The sequence below is a fragment of the Panthera uncia genome (genome assembly GCF_023721935.1).
Source record: "Panthera uncia isolate 11264 chromosome D3 unlocalized genomic scaffold, Puncia_PCG_1.0 HiC_scaffold_8, whole genome shotgun sequence".
Taxonomy (NCBI): Eukaryota; Metazoa; Chordata; class Mammalia; order Carnivora; family Felidae; genus Panthera; species Panthera uncia.
The window spans coordinates 16,322,514-16,342,188 of record NW_026057586.1 but is presented as its reverse complement, the minus strand read 5'-3'; the positions used below and the strand labels follow the sequence as shown (position 1 = coordinate 16,342,188).

At 50.1% G+C, this 19,675-nt stretch overlaps 1 protein-coding gene across 1 annotated transcript in view; it reads right to left on the bottom strand.

The window, feature by feature from the left end:
• The window catches only part of CCBE1 (collagen and calcium binding EGF domains 1), a 231,507-nt gene that overhangs the window by 8,809 nt on the left and 203,023 nt on the right, over nt 1-19,675 (bottom strand). Inside the window, exons 6-7 of the mRNA XM_049620281.1 lie at nt 11,278-11,381; nt 3,518-3,638 (exon numbers count right to left, since the gene is read on the bottom strand). Of these exons, the coding sequence (XP_049476238.1) occupies nt 3,518-3,638; nt 11,278-11,381 (225 nt within the window). The remainder of the gene's footprint in view (nt 1-3,517; nt 3,639-11,277; nt 11,382-19,675) is intronic.

Sequence of the window (19,675 nt, the reverse complement as noted above, 5' to 3'; positions counted from 1 at the left end):
CCTCAAAGTGTATCTATGTCATAGCATGCAGCGGGATTTCATTCTTTTTAAGGCTGAATACTACTCCCTTCCTGTGTATACCACATTTTTGTTTATACACTCATCCACTGATGGACGCTTGGGTAGCCTGGTTATTGTGAATAGTGTTGTCCTGTATTCAGGCAAGCAAACATCTCTTTGGGACCTTGCTTTTGATTCTTTTGGATATTATACCCAGATGTGGGATTGCTGGGTCATATTAGTTTTACTTTTAAATTTTTGGGGAACCCTGTGTTCCGTAGTGGCTGCATCATTTTACGTTTCCACCAACAGTGCACAAGACTCCCCTCTTCACAGCCTCACCTACGCCTGTTCTCTTCTCTTCTTGATAGTGGCTATCCTAAGGGAGATCCTAATGGATGTGAAGTTTCGGTTTGCATTTCTCTACGATTAGTGATGTTGAGCATCTTTTCATATGCCTGTTGGCCATCTGTATATCAACTTTGGAGAAATGTCTATTCAAGTCCTTTGTCCATTTTTATATCGAGTTGATTTTTTGTTGTTGAGTTGCAGGTTTTTTTCTATTCTGGATATTAACCCCTTATCAGGTGAATGATTTGCAAACATTTTCTTCCATTCTGTAGACTGCCTTTCACTCTGCTGGTTGTACCCTGTGACGCACAGCTTTTAAGTATGATGTAGACCCCTTTGTCTATTATCCCTTTTGTCATCTGTGTCACACCCAAGAAAGCTGTGCCAAATCCATCATCATGAGGCGTTTCTCCTATAATGCCTTCTAGGAATTTTATAATTTCAGATCTTACATCGGGATCTAGAATCCATTTTGAGTTAATTTTTGTATATGGTGTGAGATAAGGGTCAAACTCCATTCTTTTGCATACGGAACAACAGGAGTTTTAACCTGTTTTCAGCTGTAGACTTTGTGAGGGCATGGGCCATGTCCGAATCGTCAGCACACTCGCAGAGTCCTGGGTACACACAGGCTGCTTAGTAAATGTTTTACATCAAGTGAGCACACTGAAGAGGGTGGGCTGATTGCTGTGCGATAATTATTCACCGGCTATCTCAAATGCATACAGTAATACTTTTGGAAGATACCTAGCTAGCTCCTACTATTGACAAACCACAGGGACAGGATGGAATAATTTTCATGCACTGGAAAACAGAGCAAGTCAAATGTTAGAGAAACAAAGACCAGGCTTTTCATATTTGGGGAAGTCTTTTCTAGCTCATAGACTAAGCCAAAGTTAAAGACAGTTAATGTTCTATCCAAACACGTTTCACCCCCTTACTTTCAACACTGGTTCTAAGCACATCCTGAAAGAGTTTATCTGAGAAATGGACCAGATTCCTCCTGTAACTAAATTCTTCAACTCCAGTAGTACAAGGAAAGGCCAGAGATAACATTTTGCCTTCATTTTCCCAATCAATGAACTTCAGAGATCACTGTATGTCAAGGGTCCTTAGGATGTGGGGCTTTGATGTGCAAATGGAAGCACCTTATACATAGCTGTGGGGGCCACAGAGCAGCAGCCATCAAAGTCAAAGGTTTCCAATCCACCGTAGTTCCCAATGTTGGCGGCCCAGACTGCGATTTATCGTTAGCCTTGGGACTGGACTTCTAGTTATGGGTAGGAGAAACCTCATTATCTCTCTGGCTGCCCTGATACATTTCAACGAAGGGCATCACAAACTGATGCTGGAATTAAGGGGTGAGCAAGAATTGGAGGCACACAGCAAGGGCATAGTCCATTGCTAAAGTCACTCCTCGGTTACTCACTGCTCCATCAAGGACCCTGGACAGCTCAAACTGTGTTAGAAATCAGATGGCAGAACTGGAAAGGAGGGCTAGTAAGTCATTCGTGGAGAAGAAAGCCGGCCAACGGTTCTCTTGTTTCTACTTCATTTGTCCTTGTTGGACTGATACATAGACTGGTCTGGAGATGAACTTCCTCCAGGGAAACAGAGCAAGAGCACTGGCTTAGAGAAGGGTGGAGAGCTCTGTGCTAGGAATCAGTTCGTAAGGAGACCCACATCTACTTAGACTCAGCAAGAGGCTGCCTGTGGGAGGCATCTGGAGAAAACTCCACCATGGCCCAGAGTACCTCAGGCCAAGGGGATGAACAAGAGGGTAAACCACAGTCCTGGACCAGTTCTTGCTCCTTGTACAGACTGAGGCCCAGGGTACGTATGTTGGGTAGAAACCAGGCGATTAAGATATAAGTGGAAAGGAAAACATGTAAACAGTCTGGAAAGAATTTTGAGCCTTTGTTCTTGCTGAGATTCTAGCCTATAATCTGCCCACGTCCTTCCGGGTCGAACAAACCCCACAAGGCCTTTCATGTCCAGGTCAAACCCGAGTCCTGGAGTCACGGGAGGCCACAGTGGTCTCTCCCTTCCATAAGCTCCCACGGTGGGAAGCCCCTGTTCACTTACTCAGGGGCATGCAGATACTGTTTTGTTCTATTGGCTTCTGCTCTTTGTGCCTCGTCTTTCTCATTAGAATGCCAGGTCGCTCCTAACATCTAGCACACTACTAAGTGAGGATAATCAGGGATAAGACCCTCCATGGTTTAGAATCATCTGCTAACACTAATGTCATTTCCTTTATTGGTGCGGAAAAAATTCTGTTGATCTGTCTATGGAGGGACTCACGATAAAATACAAAACGCGATGTAACTATTTTTCGAAAGTTCTCGTTGTGTATTTCCTGATGGAATGATGGGACGTTTAGGGTTTTCTTCAAGTATAAGGGTGAATCTCCAAAACAATACGCTGAATGCAAGAAGCCAGATAAAAAGCACACCCGTGATGAGATTCCACTGCTCTGAAGTTCTAGAACAGACAAAACTAGTGATAAAAGCAGGTCAGTGGTTGCCTACAGTTGGGGACATGGGAGTAAACTGCAAAGGGACACAAGGGAACTTTGTGGGGTGATGGAAATAATCTATGTCTTGATACAGTGATAGGGTGCTGATTAGTAAGGGCTTGATATAGGACGTATACATTTGTCACAACTCGTTGAACTGTGATTACAGGGGTACGTTTTACTGTATATAACTGTACCTCAATGAAGTTGACTTACAAAAAATATATAGATACAAAAAGGAATACAGGTGTGCGCGTGTTCACAAATAACAGGGGAAAGAGGAAGAACGAGGTTAAGATTAAGATGTGGCCCTAGGGGTTCCTTACCCGATTCTATTCTTGTACATTGACATGAGAAATAATTCTTCCTTTTGTTTCTCTGTAACTTAACATGATCTCTAAGAATCCTACCCAAGCCCAGGACAATGACCTTTTTCTCCCAGATTTCTCCTGGTTGTGAGGGTTTCTCAGGCTCGAGGACCCGATCCCCCCCACCCCCACCCCCAGGCTTCTTATCACACTGGTGTGGGAGCTCCCTGGACCCCTGCCGGGGCCCTCACCCATGGAGTCTGATCTGTGTCCAGCCTGCATTCGTGGCAGCTTCTGGCAGGTCTTGGCTGGTGGCTCCCTGACCCTCCCTAAAACTCACCAGGAGGGCCCTGGCCCCCAGGCAGCCCAGGAGGTCCTGGAAGGTAGGCATTTGAGGCCAGCACTTTGTTGCCAGTGATGTACTTGCCCAGGTCGGCAGCACTGTTGGGGAGCAGGGCAATCTGTAAAAAGAAGACGATCCTCGGTCAGGCCCCACTGCCAGGGAGATTGTTCATATTTGTGTGTTCACAGAGGCTGCAAATCCTTTTTGCAGTAACTCCCCTCCACGAGTTAGAGCTCCTGGATTCCCCCGCTTTGAGTTAGAGCTCAGACAGGCTGTAGAGATCCCTTTCTAACCCACCCAGAGGCCTTCCCGTGAAAATGACTCCTATGAGATCACTTGGCTGGTTAGTGGATAAACCTGGATAGGTGCCAGATAGCCGAGATGTGATCATTAGACTCATTACTTGAGTCTTCAATTTGTTAATTACTTTATTTAGTACCTACCACGTGCCAGGCCCTGTGCTTGGTTCTAATGGTGACAATGGCAATTGAGAAGGGTCCCCGCTCTTAGAGACCCCTCAGCCTAGGGAGCCAGGACCGAGAAGGTGGCTTAAGGTTCACCTGCACGCTCAGGTGTTTGGGAACCAGTGGCCAACAGTGACTGTGATGGAAAAAATAGGTCCACAAAGGTTTTGGCATGCCCACCTTCGAAAGGGGGAACCTAATTTCCACCCTCGGAGCGTGCGCTGTGCTTAGAAACTCATGTCCAATGACTAGAAAATGGCGGAAGGGATGGTGTATAACTTCTGAGATGAGAGCATAAGATGCACCATGGCTTCCTCTATGGTTTCCCTCCTGGATTTCAGGCAGCTCATTCCAGGGGGAAGCCAGAGGGGTCACCCAGACAAATGACCTTCACGTTCCTTGAGATCAAGTAGGCTGCGTGAATCCGTGAGACCTTCGGGGAGAACTGGATGCTCTGATTCTCCATTTCCTCACATAAAAGGGAACACCACCACCCACCTCTAGGGCTGTGGGATTGAACAGGAAATGTAGGTTAGGTGTCCACCACAGGACCCGGACCATACTAAGTGCTTGATAGATGTTAGTTCCAGTCTCTCTTTTTCAAGAAGCTAATTTTGGGGTGCCAAGTCAGGTGGAGAAAGGCTCATTTATGAGGGTCAGAGCTATCCCTTCCAGAAGACTTACTCTGGAGTCCCGTAGAAACCAGGTATTTCTGAGATTTTTCTAGAACATGTTACATTCGTCCCCATGTCCTCCCAGAGGAGGCTCTGCTTGGAAACCCAGAGCACAACACAGGCCAGGAGAAGGCGCATGGCAGGGCTCATCGCTAGCCTTGGAATGCTCTAGACGCCCTACATCCATCTTTGGATCTGAGCTTTTGAGAGAGGTACCGACCATCGCTGCATAGTCAGAGGTGGCCAGCTCTGTGCCCTGTGAGGTCCAACATCAGCACAGCGAAGGAAATTAAAAATTGTACAACGTTCTTCCTCTGAGGCTTGTTATCAACCCTGAACTATGACTTCTGGGCGCACAAAACAACAAGGTGCTCTGCCAGTTGCTGCCTCCTGGTCTGTGTTGCCCTCTGGGCACAGGCTGTCCATGTAGGGAGAGGATTCGGATAACCTCGATCTTGGGAGTCTTTTCCCTTTCCACCTTCATGGGCAAGTCACCCTTTCTCACCTCCTATTTCCTTCCTCAGGGATTTCCACCCATTTCCAAGAGACTACAGCCCTCTCTCTGGTCAAGTTCTGATGCAGCAGAGTGAAACCCTCTGTCAGTGAGGCCACACAAACCACCCTAAGACTTCAGGGCCTGCACGTGTCTTTAATAGTAAGGAATGAGGGCGCCTGGGTGGCTCAGATGGTTAAGTATCCGACTTCAGCTCGGGTCATGATCTCGCGGTTCACGGGTTCGAGTCCCGCCTCGGGCTCTGTGCCGACAGCTCGGAGCCTGGAGTCTGCTTCGGATTCTGTGTCTCCCTCTCTCTCCGCCCCTCCCCTGCTCATGCTCTGCTTCTCTGTCTCAAAAATAAACATTTAAAAAGTAAAATAAATAAATAAATAAATAAGGAATTCACTATCAGGGGTTAGGGCACCTGGCTCGACAGTAACAGAATAAAAGATGATCATGAGATATTGAGCCCCGAAGCCTAGGCCTGCGGGGAGAGTAGGAGCTACAAAATGCATCTACTAAATCACCACTGAGAGATCAGGAGGTGGATGGTAGGCCTGGGAAAGGTTTGCTGTCCAAGATGACCTCATCTGGCTCCAGAAGGTCCTTGGTCTCCTGCACTCGTGTCCACTTCTGAGCATGGAGGCTTGGGAATACTTAGCACATCCGTGATGAAAGAGGACTCTGATGGGGACCCCTGGCCAAGGTCCCCTTCTCCCGCCGGAGAGCCGCTGGGTGGGGGGCTGGCTCGATCCAGTTTAAGAAACTGATGATTCTTTTTAGTCATGGAGACGGATGTTCTTGCCAATGGAGGAATCCAGTATCAGTGAAAAGCAAACATCGCAACATAAGGTTTTTACTTGTATCCGATATGTCTCATGGAGAACAAATTCTTTTGGCTCCTTTGCAGGGCGACTCCCTAATACCGCATCCTAATAGCTTCTTAATAGAAGCATGTGCAATTTTTCTAAAAGGCAAGTTCATGGGAAACCCCTGGAAGGTTTCGGCTGTATCCCTGCAGCCTGGTGTGAAGAACAAGCGGGGCCAAGAGGTTCAAGGTGTTGCTCCCGCTCAGCGTCCCTCACAGCACGGGGCAGGCTCTCCTGCGGTCAAGGTCCTGTTCTGCTTCAGCTGCCTTAGGGGACCCATGTGAATCCGGGATGCTCCCCCGTCTGGAACTTCCCCAAAGAACTTGAGGTTCTTACTGAAATCTATCCAGCTCTGGGCAGGAGGATGTTCAGAGGACAGGGAGTTCCAAGAAGCATCAACAACGTCTTTCAAAGAGTCCCCTCGATATCCTTAGCATTTCTGAGCACATCCCAGGATGCTTGGCAGTCCCCTACCTAGTATTCACATCCTTGGGTAAGGACAGCCGTTAAGGGTCCACGAGCTAGGAGATTCCTGACCACTCACTGCCCTCCTCCATGCCTTGAGAAGACCCAGTGTTCCCTGAAAAATGCAAACAATGACCCCCGTGATCATCACTCAGAAGCCAGTGGGGCCAACCATAAGAATTAGAATATTGTGCAGTCTGAAAGTCAGTTTTTGTTTTTTTTTAATCAGGACTCGTGATTCAAAGCCCTCACCAGGACGCTACTGTGATCTAGGGGTTTACAACGGTGCTGGTGTCACTGGGTCATGGCAAGATACCACTCCAACCTGCAAACGTGGGCCTGTCACCCTGGTGTGGAACGGGAGGGAACCAACGAGTGAGGGGAATTTAGAAGCAAATCTACCGTAACTAGGGAACAGCCAACACTGGCAGCTGAAGGCTGGTCCAATGTTATTATCTGCTTCCGAGAGGAAAACCGAAATGTGGATCACATCTGTGGGCTTTGGCATTAGGCAGAGTTAGGTCTCAGTCTCAGCCCTGCTACTATTTTTCCCCGGGGGATCTCCCCATCTACCAAATGAAGATTGTTAACATCCCCCTGAAAGGCCTGCTGGGCACGTGAAGGGGACGATGTCTGGCTGTGTGACTTTGGGCGAGTCCTTTCTCCCTTCCCCGTTCGCACCTCCACACCTACAAATCGAGAGGCCTGGGCCAGATGATCACACCTTTGGATTTAAAGTGTTGTAAGCAAGCCTGGAGGACGAGATCTGTATGTCCAGCTCTCTCTGCTCCCTTGTAGAAGTTGTGAGTTGATCCAATAAATGTCAACCTCCGCTTCCTGGCTGATCTCCGGCTGGGTAATTACATTCTGGCTCCCTCAGGTCCCCTACACGTCAGCAGGATGAGTGGGAAAGTAAGGGTGCTAGAGTTTTGGAGGCAGATGTCCAGGGTCCCTGGTGTGACTTGCTGCAAAAACACAGCGGAGGACTGGCTTGTGGGATGCAGGTATGTGTGAAGGTCATGGTAATGACAGAGGAGTGTCCATTTCTCCTAGATTCCAACCAATGGAATCGTGAATATCGTTATCTTGTATTAGCCTTTGTGATAAGGTATCTACACTTCATAGAGCTGTTGGTACGAGTCAGGTAGATGCTGTCTGTGCAGCACTTTGTGAGGATATACAATTAACATTGTTTACTGGGTAACCATTTATAAAGCTCTAAGTGGCAAATACCATTTTAAGTCCTTTATAAATGTTAACTTATTTGATCATCATGAAAACAGAAACATTGTTGTCCCTTTTTAAAAAATTTTTTAATGTTTTTATTTTTGAGAGAGAGAGCGAGAGAGCGAGAGAGCGAGAGAGAGAGCATGAGCCGGGGAGGGCAGAGAGAGACACACACAGAATCTGAAGCAGGCTCCAGGGTCTGAGCTGTCAGCACAGAGCCTGACATGGGGCTCAAACTCACAAACTGTGAGATCGTGACCTGAGCCAAAGTCAGATGCTTAACCGACTGAACCACCCAGGTGCCCCTGCTGTCCCCTTTTAATAGAAGTGAGGCACAGAGACGTTAGGTAACTTACCTAGGGTCACACATCCGGCATGTAGCAGGGCTAGGATTTAACTTAGCCAACACGGTTCTGGAATCTGTGCTCCTAACCACTACATCAAGCCGCCTCTCTCAATATTACCAGTGATATTCTGCAAAGCAATCTACAGTCACTTTAGTATGGATTAGTCTTCTCAATATCCTGAGAAGACCCATTTTGCAGAGCAACTAGATCAAGGTAGCAGAGGAAGTCACAACTGATCGAGAAGCCAGTTAGTCCCCCAGCACCAAGGGCGGCGCTAGGATGAGCAAATGCAGACCTCGGGCTGCAAATGTGTGCACGCCTCTGAAACCGCGCGGACCTGTAACTTCTGAGGCTCTGACTGGCTGCCCCCCTCCGCCTGGCAACTGGGGTTTGACCTGTGCCACTGGCTTGATTGCCCAGAGGAAACACTTTACAGAGGCAGGATTTCATTCCACACCGTCTCGTATTTCCTCACTTCCCAGCCCACCATAGGGCACAGCAGGTGCTCACCAACCCTTCCTGAGCTCACGATTCACGCTTTTCTCAACTGCCCTGCCGCAGCGTGGATCTCCAATCAAATAGTCCCTGCAGCAGGAACACAAGGGGCTTCTAAAAACCTGACTCCTTGCCGCAGATTTTCCCTCAGTGCTCTCACGGGCCTGGCACCCCCTCTACGAGTTAAATGATGGGTATTTTACTTCATCCCTAGTCTCCCTTTTTAGCCAAAATCAGCTTTTTCCTTTTTCTCCCAAACCGAAGAAGAAATGAGGAAGCTGGGGGCACTGATGTCTGCACACAGTTTGGAAAACCTTTTAAGGGGAAAATAAAAGCACAGAATCCGGAAAACCCACGAATCTGTATCTTAGCAAGTTATTATAAGGCAAGCACCTTTTTAATGAAACCCTAAGTCAAAAAAACAGAACTTGGCCAGTCATCAGAAGTCACCCTTCATGTGCTCCGACCCAATCAGTTTCATTCCCCTCCACCCCAAGTGACCGCTATTCCTTATCGTAATCACTTCCTGTGTCTTAAAAATAATCTCTCGCCTACCCACGCAAGTCCACCTGCTACGGTTTCGTCTTGTTCATTTTACCAAAATGACGTGTCTTTTCGGTTTCTTTTAACCTTCAGGTCGTCGCCCCACCTCTTTCTTTTCCTGACAATTTACCCATCAGAGAACCCAGGGCACTCCCCCTGGCGAGTCTCTGCAGCTGGGGTTTGGCTGACTACACCCACGGGGCCGTTCGGCACGTCTGCATCCTATTTTCTACCGTGGCGTTGACATCCAGTACCTACCTCTCGGCCAGCTGATTTGGGGAGAGGTCCTACGCTCTTTCTGAAAGAACACGCGGCATCGGGAGTAGTGAGATGAAGCGAAAACCAACCGATGATCCCGCCGCCGGTGCAGGAGCAGGAGTCTGGCCTGCCTCTCGGGCAGTGACTTCACCTATCCGCGGTTCGCCGCACCTTTCTTGCACAGGCACAAATGGCGCCCTGGATGGAAGACTGCTTTGGAAACCGCAGGATGCCGCCCCTTCCAACAGGCGCCTTTTAAAAGGAGTCGCTCCTCTCACGTTCTTTGAATGTCAGCATTAGCTTCGACTTGTCACAATGTGTGTGCAGAGTTCAGCATGAGATGGATCAACTGCTGTCCGACCAACTGCACGTGAGTTACCAGAGCACTAAGTGCGTGAGAGTTACCACACGAGAGTCCCTGCAGTACTAAGTGCATGCAAATTATTGCCTGAGTTACTGGACTACTAAGTGTATGAGTTACCACGAGTTACTGGCGTACTAAGTATTTGAGAGTTAACCTGTGAGTTGTCAGAGTACTAAGTGCACGCGAGTTACTGGCGTATTAAGCGTGTGAGAGGTACCACGTGAGTTACCGAAGCACTAGGAAGTACTTGCTCTTGGATTTGTACGAGCTCTACAACAAGGTCTTTAAAGGTGGTGGGTATTGTGACACAAAATTTTCAACTCTTTAGATATTTCTTTCACAGAACGTACATTTCATGAAAGCCACGGAGCCCGAGGGAAAGCCGGATACTGATTTAGCCAACTGCGTTTCTGAACAACTTGGGAGATTTCGTCGCCCTGTTCTCAAGATCGTCCAGGCTGGAAAACAAATTTCCCTACGGTTTTTGGATTTTTTAACTACCCGGGAGAGGAAGCAGAGTGTAGCTTTAGGTCTTGAGATGCTGAGCAACTCCTCCCCGCAAGCCCAGTCCTCTGTGCAACACAAAGTTTCTTCCGTGAGCCCTTTTTTGGATTTGCTCGGTAAATATTAACATCAATCCAGGGTTAACCTGAGGATGTGCGTGGGATGCATTTCTATCTCTGTGTTTACGTTGCTACGCTTACAAAGTGTTCTGCTGGTTCTCCCTATTGGGTCAGAGGCCACTTGGGATCGTGATTACAGGATATATAAACAGATCCTCGTTTGTTTCAGCAGCATTAGAGCGATTTCTGAGCCGCTGACAAGTTGGAGAAATCGACCGACCTTAGATGTAATAAATAGCATTGATCTGGGTCCAGGACAGTTGTTCAAGAAATCAGGTCACTAGATCCATCACGGGGCCATTACTCACAGCATAACCAACGTTACTAGAAACCTGATATTCTCTGAGGCATGTGTGGCAGCCTTTTGTAAAATGAGTCAATCCTCATTCTTGTTGACACGACGTACCCAAACAGCTATTTTCCAAGGTGACGCAGCCCAGACAAAGCACGGGCCATAGCTTTTAAATGTGAAAAAATAAAGCTGCTACAGAAATTCATCGTCAGCTTGTGGAAGTTTCTAGACAGGACGCTCTCTATCGTAAAACGTAGTCGACACGTTAGACAGAGTAAAGCTGGGTGAGTCTGTCCCAGGACCACGTGTCTGGATGTGGTTCGTTTGACCCAAAGTTGCAACAATCCTAGCTCTTCCTGCCTACGTCTTCGCCACGTGCCCCTTCCTCGCGGCCTGCTGTACCAGTCACCTCATCGGTCCCTTCCTTGCCTCGGCCGTCCTGTCGCCCTCTAGCTGTCAGCCCGGAGGGTGGGTGGGCAAAGCTAAGTCCAACTCCAAACCCAGCTGGCACCAGCCCCAGTGAATGCTCAAGGCAGTCGGGGGCGACACCTTATTTGCTTACTGCTTCTAAACATTCTTCGTCTTTACCTGCCCGGAGTCCTCTTTTTATGCGGCTGCTTCTACCCTAACAGGCACGTACCTTCTGCTTCAGCTGCAGCACCGTCTGCTTCATCTGGAGAAACTCAGTGCACGTAGCACAGCAGGTTTTGGCCTCCACCGCGTTCTCAGACTTCTCGTCGTGCCCTGTGGGAGGAGGCGGGCTCAGGTCGGCTTGGGAGGCTGGAGGACCCCCAGACCCAGAGAGACAGCATCGCAAAGGGCAGTCCCAGGGGGATCGGCTGGCAGCGGGGGCGTGCGAGGGAGAGAGGCTGGCGATTTTACAGTGCTCAGGTCACTGACCGCACATTCGGGTCAGGGGAGAGACAGAGACACCCCTCCGCCCCCCCCCCCCCCCCCCCAAAAAAACTCCAGATTCAGCCTTTCTCATTCAGGCAGCCCAGCATCTTCCTCTTTCACGCGTGAACGTGGGAACCACGGCCCTTTTATCAGTGCCTTTCAGGAGGTGGGATCTGCCAATGTGACATGAGTCACATTCCCACCCATCCAAGGGCCAACATTTCACCTGCTGTAAGTTATCCTCCAAGCTCAGGCAATGGGACTCTCGTGCAGGGCTCACAAAACTGGTCTCTAAAAACCCTGACAGTCCAGCTGTTTGAACTGAGCACAGGCCAGGTGCGTGTGTGTGTGTGTGTGTGTGTGTGTGTGTGTGCATGTCAGTCACAGATCAGGGCTGAGCACCCACCCCAGGGAGATGTGAGGCCAGGATGGAAAACGTGCCAGGTGCTCTGGACACACGTGCCTGGGGTAAAATGGGACAGGCACCGGGGAAGGCAGTCTGGCTGTCCACTGGAAGGGTCCCAGTGCTGTCTCGTAGAGCATTAGAAGCTCCAAGAGCTCTTTGTGAAATTGTATTTCGGAAAGAAAGAATGGGTGACTTGAACAGTGACGTGGTCAAACATTCACCCCCAAATTCACCCAACTCTCAGCTTATGGGCATTGAAATGGGCTGCACAAGCCTGCGTGGTGGTGGGGGGAGACTGGCTACCAGAGGTCCTCTCGCTGAGATGAGCGGGTGCAGACCACCAAGCTGTGTGTGAAAGGTGTCTGTGGGACGAGAGGGTGTGTGAATATGGGGTCGGGTAGGACACTTTGACACCCAGGGACAGGCAAACGTGCCGAGCTCAGAAAGCCCTTGGGGTTGGGCTGGGTGTGCAGAGAACCACCATGGCGATCTAGAACGCAGCTGGGGTCCCTCTAAGTCCCTTCTTGTCCTTCTAGGCTCGTGTACTTTTATTATTCCCCTCTTCTGGGAAGCCCTCTTTGCTGCCTCCATTCACGGAGACCCATCAGCTATCAAGACCCAGTTCAGATGTTCCATGAAGCCTGTCCTCCCTCTCTACAGAGATACCACAGTCCTGAGGTCAGGCAGCATGTTCTGGACTTCTCTGCAGAGTGGTTCCCAGCACCGGAGTGTAAGCCACCTGAGGACTGCAATTGCCCATAGCTCACACAGTGGCTGCTCAAAAAAATATTTGTGAAATAGCGTGCCATAGGCTGAACTGTTTTCCTGCCAAACTTCGTATGTTGAAGCCCTGATCCCCAGTGCCTCAGAATGTGACCTTATTCAGAAACAGGGTCATTGCTGACGTAATTAGTTAGGATGACATCATATGGTCACAGGCCGGGCCTGGAATCAACGTGACTGGTATTTTTTTAAATTATTTTTTTAAGTTTATTTTTGAGAGGGGGGGGGGGACAGACAGACAGACGCTGGTATTCTTACAAAAAGGACAACTCAGGACATGGAGGCACACCCAGGGGCAGCACCACGTGAAGGTGAAGGCAGAGATCAGGGTAGGTTCAGCAAGAGCCGAGGAATGCCAAAGACTGCGGGCAAACCCCAGAAGCAAGGAGAGGGGCACGGGGCAGGGAAACAGCCCCGCCGACACCTTGATCTCAGACTTGTAGCCTGCAGAACAGACATCATACATCTCTGCCCTTTAAGCCACCTAGTTGGTGGCTGTCTATGGCAAACCTGGGAAACAGATGGCCACCCTGGGCGTCAGGAGAGCCCCATGCTCACACGAACCTTGCTCACCAAGCCCAGCTGCTTTCTCCAACGGGGTCAGTCCCCTGCTCGGTGATCTACGTGGTGGTGGGCGTTTCTGCTCTTTGGGAGGTGGGGTGGGCCTTGGGGGGGGGGCAACATGGCAACTAGCACAGGCAGCATAGCAGGGGGCGGGCTCAGAGCTCACCCGTCACCCCCCCGGTCCCTGCCCCTCACAGAAGCCTGAGGCTTGGAGCGCCCCTGCTTGGAACACACTTCTCAAGCCAGCGAAGCAGTGCTCAGTCTCTAAGTTACCAAAAGCAGCAGAGTCAACCTCTAGCTTAGGTTTTGAAAGACTGGGAGATGCACGTGAATCCACAGGAAGGTGGCAGTCTTTTTTAATGTCATTTTTTAAATGTTTATTTTTGAGAGAGTGTGCCTGGGGGGGGAGGGGCAAAGGGAGGGGGACAGGTGATCCGAAGCAGGCTTGGCACGGACAGCAGGGAGCCCGATGTGGGGCTCGAATTCATCACCCTCAAGATCATGGCCTGAGCCGAAGTCAGCCACTCAACCGACTCAGCCACCCAGGTGCCCCTGGCAGTCTCTTTTTAAATCCACCTACGTGTACGTGATGTAATGGGCCACCTCGTCAATTCCCACGTCCCATGCTAACCGTCCTATCAGTGACTTCCCCACCCGCACGGCCAGTTCGTACGCTTGGGGAATGATGTGGACCCACGTTAGAGCTGTGTAATAATGAGCGAGTTAGGAGGAGGACGGAGGTCTTTGCTTGGAGGTGGCAAAATGGAACGGTTAAGAGCAAGGCCTCCACGGCGCTACTGTCCTGGCTCCACAGCCCAGCTCTGTCGAGGACTAGCTGAGGAATCCTGGGCAAGTTATCCGGCCTCGGTGAGCCCCAGTTTCCTGAACCACAGCATCGGAAGGATACTACGGTGATGAACGAGGGGAGGTCTGTGCACGAGCTGGCACAGAAGCTGTAAGAAACAGGAGACGGTGCCTGGCTCAGTCTTCGGACCCCTCCAGCCCTTTGCTTCCTTTCGCCTGGTAGTCCCAGGATCCTCGAAGGACAGAAATTAACGCAAACAGGACGAGGGAAAACCGACATCCGGTGACTTTCTGGAAGCCATCTCGCAAGTCCGCTGACGTAGGCTATTGGAATTGGGGTATCCCGAATCGGAGCCCGACGCCTTTTCTACAAACGAGGCAATTTCCTCTGGGCTCTTTAGCCACGTTTAATGTACCCATTTACAGTCCTACTTGCTTACAGAACTTGAACTCATGTGAGGAGAGCCAGTTACTTCGATCGGTCTTCAGCATAAAAGAGCGACACGAGGGCATTTCCACGCAAGAGAGCACTTGGTGGTGAAGGCCTGAAGCCTGACCAACTCTGGGCGTGCTGATGGCCGAGAATGGTGGACCCCGGCATAAAGAGATGACCCCGGCTGCAGGTTTATTCGGTCTGTTAGTACGGAAGGACGGCTGGAGCACATCCTCTCTGCCTACCTAGCATCCATCCATTCCAGCCCTTCTACTGGCCAATTCATACAGTCTCGTCCCTGCTTCCCATCCATTTCTCTCTCCCATCCACCTGTCTGTTCATCCATCCATTTACCCATCCCTCCCTCTCTCCCTCTTATCCACTTCCGGAGCATCTGCTACTCGCCAGGCCGTGTGACGCCGTGAGGATGCAAAGCAATCGAGGATGCCCAGTTAACAATTTGTGATCCGCCTTTGTAAGGAACCAGCCCTGCTGGAGAGCCAGGCCGCCGCGAACAAGAGTTAGAAGCCCGTCTTTCCATTTCTGCTTCCATATACTCCGCTGAATTTTCCAAGTGCCGGTGTGATGAAGGCGACTTGGTATTTTCACAAGGAGAGTAAGCCTCCCTACCAGGTTCTAGACTCTATTTAGATCACAGAGTGTTAGAAGCGATGTATCTTTGGTTCGATCTTTCCTTTCCAGATAAGGAAACGTAACTTGCTTCAGGTCTCCCTGTGTACACAGGCTGGGGACTTGAAGGTTCCGAATGTGGCATCGGGGGGATGCGGTGAGCCTGGTGTTGGGAGTTGCGTTTAGAACACCCGAGAGCTCTCTGCCAGGCGGAGCCCAGGACAGTGGTCGTCGTGTGACTGCTGGGCCAGCAGCAGCATGTAACCTGCTCTCAGAAACCTGAAATCCTGGGAGCAGGTCCTAGTGCATAGCTCCACCAGAGTCCTCCGAGGGACCCTGAAGCACCTGCCTGTTCAACCATCACCACTCCCGGGGATGAGCTCTGCCGAGGGACTTTCACCTGGAAAACGCCTGGTCTGTTCTCTGTCCCTTTGTGTAATTATCAGAACACAGACCTCAAGATGGACTCTGTCCAAAGGATTTGTCAATCTTCTACAGACAGGGACTGACACAGTAGCAAGGAGCCCAGGCTCTGGTGGAGGCAGATGATCAGAATTTGGATCCCGATGCTGCCACTTTGTACCCTGTGGGTTGGTGGCCACAGCTGCCGGGCACATTCCTCAAATAATAAAATGACAAAAGCCTCGATCACCTCGGTTGCTTTGGCATCAATGAAGTGACACCTGTAAGTTCCTAGAACAGGGCTCAGTACAGGGCAAGTGCTCCATAAATATTATCGGTAGGAAGTTCCTTACAAAATAACAGTTCCTTACATCACCCTTTGGAAGGAGCTCTCAGATGGTCTGAAGATAAGTTAATTGCGTGTGTAGGCCTGGAGCATGCAGTCTGTTCTGAATTGGGGCTCATCTGTCCCGCAGTTTGTCAAATGTGGAGCTAAAACCATCCTGTGCGTGCGTTAACGATTCATTTAGAAGTCTGAGTAGACATCTCTGATTCTGCATGTTTTCAGACCTCTCAATTCACGCTGTGGTCACCGAACATCCCCAACTGTGAGCAGCCCCTGTCAAGGGAGGGGTTACTTAACATTTTGCTCCAACCAGTTCAGACTTTAAAGGTGCATTATTATTGATTAGCCACATGGGGGCATGTAGCTCTAATTTTTACTACTGTCGGCGATACACATCGTAAGCATTAGAAAGAAGAGTATCTCAAGAAACCCAAGGGAAACTAGAGAATGTTCCCAATATGTCTCATGTGGGCAATGTCACAAGCCAACGGAGGTTTGTTTTGAAAAGCTGATTGTGCAGATTTGGGCCCTGGGCAGCCGGTCTCCACCCTGCTGGCACGTGATAACCACCTGGGGGAGGGGGAGGGGTTAAAAAAAAATACCACTGTGTTGCACCCCACCCATCTGGGGGTTGCAGCAAGGGAACAGGGTCCGCAATGTTTAAAGCTCCCCGGGTGGAACCACTGATCTATGGATTAAGTGGAGCTTGAAAGTTACATGAAACACCTGGCCGTCCCTGACACTCTGAACTGTAATAAGGGACGCCGGGGGTCCCGCAGTCAGTCTATCAGAAAGTAAACACAAGTGGAAAAATAGAGCAGTAAGCTAATTACCACGGAGCCACTGTGTCCTTAAATTTGCCTCCCCATCGGTGCTACACAGACTCCCTGGGGTGTCTGAACCGGCCCGCCATTCTTGTGTGGTAGCCAGACGGCTTGTGTCACCGTGCCTGTGTGTACACGGCCACCCTTCAACCGGCAGGGGCAGTTTCGAGGCCGCCCCCTTCTGCTCTCCACACGCTTTTCTAAGAGTGAGCTGAGGCTATGTTTGACTTTTGAATTCCTCCGGCTATAACATCGCAGATATGGGACGAGGTGAAGGGAAAAAAAAAGGGGGGGGGATGGGGAAAGGAGATTTTAGATCACATGTGTTTATACCCAATGATCATTATCTCTTCATGAAAAAAACTTAACCATGATGAAATATTCGTTTTGTTAATTAGTCCACAGCAGATGAAGCTGCTTAGACTGGCTGTGCTCTCCCAGACGCAGGGCTCATCCGGCTAACTTTCCCCGTCGCTGGGCCAAATATCTGGATGTTCGTTATTCATCTTTTAGATACTGTAAGGAAAGTTCTCTGTTGAGGTGTCGAAGCTGGCCACGCCGCTGAGCTTTGGCACTCGCACAGATGGAGGGCAAAGCGGTGAGGACTGAAGGGCTCACGGGGCCGGTCGGGCTCAGATTACTTATGCTGCATCGCAGCAAGTTATGGAAAAGGTGAGGGAGGGCAAGAGGGACTTCGGGGCTCACCCAGTCCTGGTCTTCCTACACAGCAGGAGGCCGAGGCCCGGGGCCTGCCCCGCGACACTCCGCGGTTGATACTGAAGCAGCTCTGGGCCAGCTCCCCCGGCTTCCAAGCCAAGGAACTTTCCACGGCATCGTGGTGGTCAAAGAGACGCAACTGGGGCGCTTGTTTTCGCTGCCAGCACCATGGGCCCCACCTTCTCTATGGCCCATCACTCGGGTTAGGACCCTAACAGTCAGGGCACACGACACGCCTGTCCTCTCTCATAGTTTTCATTATGAGAGTTCTTCCTCTCCATCCCTACCTTCCTGACGTTCTTGGTTACTGCCGTTGGAATGTTTTTCTTAGTAAAATACGAAAACCAAATGCTAGTCCTGTGTTGCATGTGTGGTGAATCCAACAGACACCGGTGACTGAAAATTAAACCCTGAGAAATTCTTTTCTAATGCGGCAGCCCGCGGCAGGGGACTGTGATTCAACAGACAGTGATGTTGAAGCTTTGGTATTTTTTTTGTGTGTGTGTGTTTGCTTTTAAAGTATTGGTAGCTGTTATATTTGGAGGAGGAAGAGAGAGGAGAGAGAATTTGCAGCCTAGGCTTATCTGTGCAACGAGTTTTATGTCCCGCTAAAGCTCAATGGTATACCCTCCAGCCGGTTCTAATTGCACGGAAAGTCAGCTCCCATTTAAGGTCACCGTAAACAGGAACAAACGTTCTTTCTGTAGGCTAGGACAGAGGAGTCCCGTCCTGGCTCATCAGATGCTCTGTAGTCTGCAGCAAGAGGCTTCCCTCCGGACTTTGGCCACTTCATCTAGCGATGAAGACGTCCTTGCCTAAAAGTCAACCAGATGACCTACCAAGCTCAACCCCCGAGCTTAGGCCTTTGATGTTAATTTTCCAAATGGTAATCTCCAGGACCCTATCATCTGTGAGATGTTCACAGGGATTATCTTAAGAAAATAACTTGGGGAGGGGCACCTGGGTGGCTCAGTAGGGTTAAGCATCCACTCCTGATTTCGGCTCAGGTCACGCGCTCACGGTTCGTGAGTCTGAGCCCCACATCAGACTCTGGGCTGACAGTGCAGAGACTGCTTGGGATTCTCTCTCTACCCCCCCACCCCCACCCCCCTTCTCTCTGCCCCTCCCCTGCTGGTGCTCTTTCTCTCAAAATAAACTTAAATAATTTGGGGGACATTCAGGCTTCATCAAAATTGACATTTCTGAAAAAGGCAATCTCCGAGCGTTTCGTGCACCAGCACCATGAACCCTTAAGTGGGTGTAGTAACGTGTTCTTCCCCAAACATCCGAACGCAGACATTTCTAAAGAAAGAGAATACAACGTGGGGGAACCGTGGCAGCAGATGCTCAGAAGAGGTCCGCCTTTAAATCAAAGGAATCTTAGAGACGATGCACGAAACGTAGCACGTGTCCATCCCTTACAATTGCGACCGCTTCAGTTTCTCCCTGAATTCTCAGCCGTAGAAGCCAAACTGCTCACCGCTTTAGAATTCTTGATCTCTTGAACTTGATCTCTCACACTAACACTTCTTGGGAAGTGCCATGCAAAAAATGTTCAAGTGGTACAATTTGCACCTCGGGGAAGAAGACAGAGAGGACTACCTACGGTCTGAAGACAAAACGTAACCTCCGTAGACCGCCAACTGCAAAGACACAATGGTGACGTTCCTGTGCCTCCGCCGTGCTCTTGCTGGGCCGGTCTGGGTCTACACGAGGTGGGAGGAGGTGAGCGTCTCCCATCAGGCCCACCTGGTCCCTGCACTCTGGCAAGAGCTCTCCCTAGGGTGCTGCACAGGGAGGGAGCCGGAGACCAGAGAAGAAGTTCATGTCAGCATAAAGTCCTACCCTGCCTCTGGATGTTCCGTCCAGCTTCTCTGGTTAATTCCCTGTTAATTAAGGCCGGGTCTCTGGGCGGGAACCCTCACGGGTGAGGCCAGGTCCTGTTCTTTGGAGATCCACCCCCCCCCATCGAATCCCACCCTGGCACGCAGCAGTAAACGTCTACCGTTGCAATTTCTGATGGGAAAGCTCTAGACTGCGTTGCTCAGCGCTGCCCGTCATGCCCAAGTAAACAGATTCCACCCGGATATAAATTAAGGCAAGGAGGCAATGGAGTTGCCAGGTTCCTGGCTCACAGGCCCCGGCTTCCTGGCTCAGAGCATAGCTGGAAGCCCAATTCCAAAAAGAGAAATTAGAAAGTGGCTTTCTTGTTGCCAACTTTCAAGGTGGCCC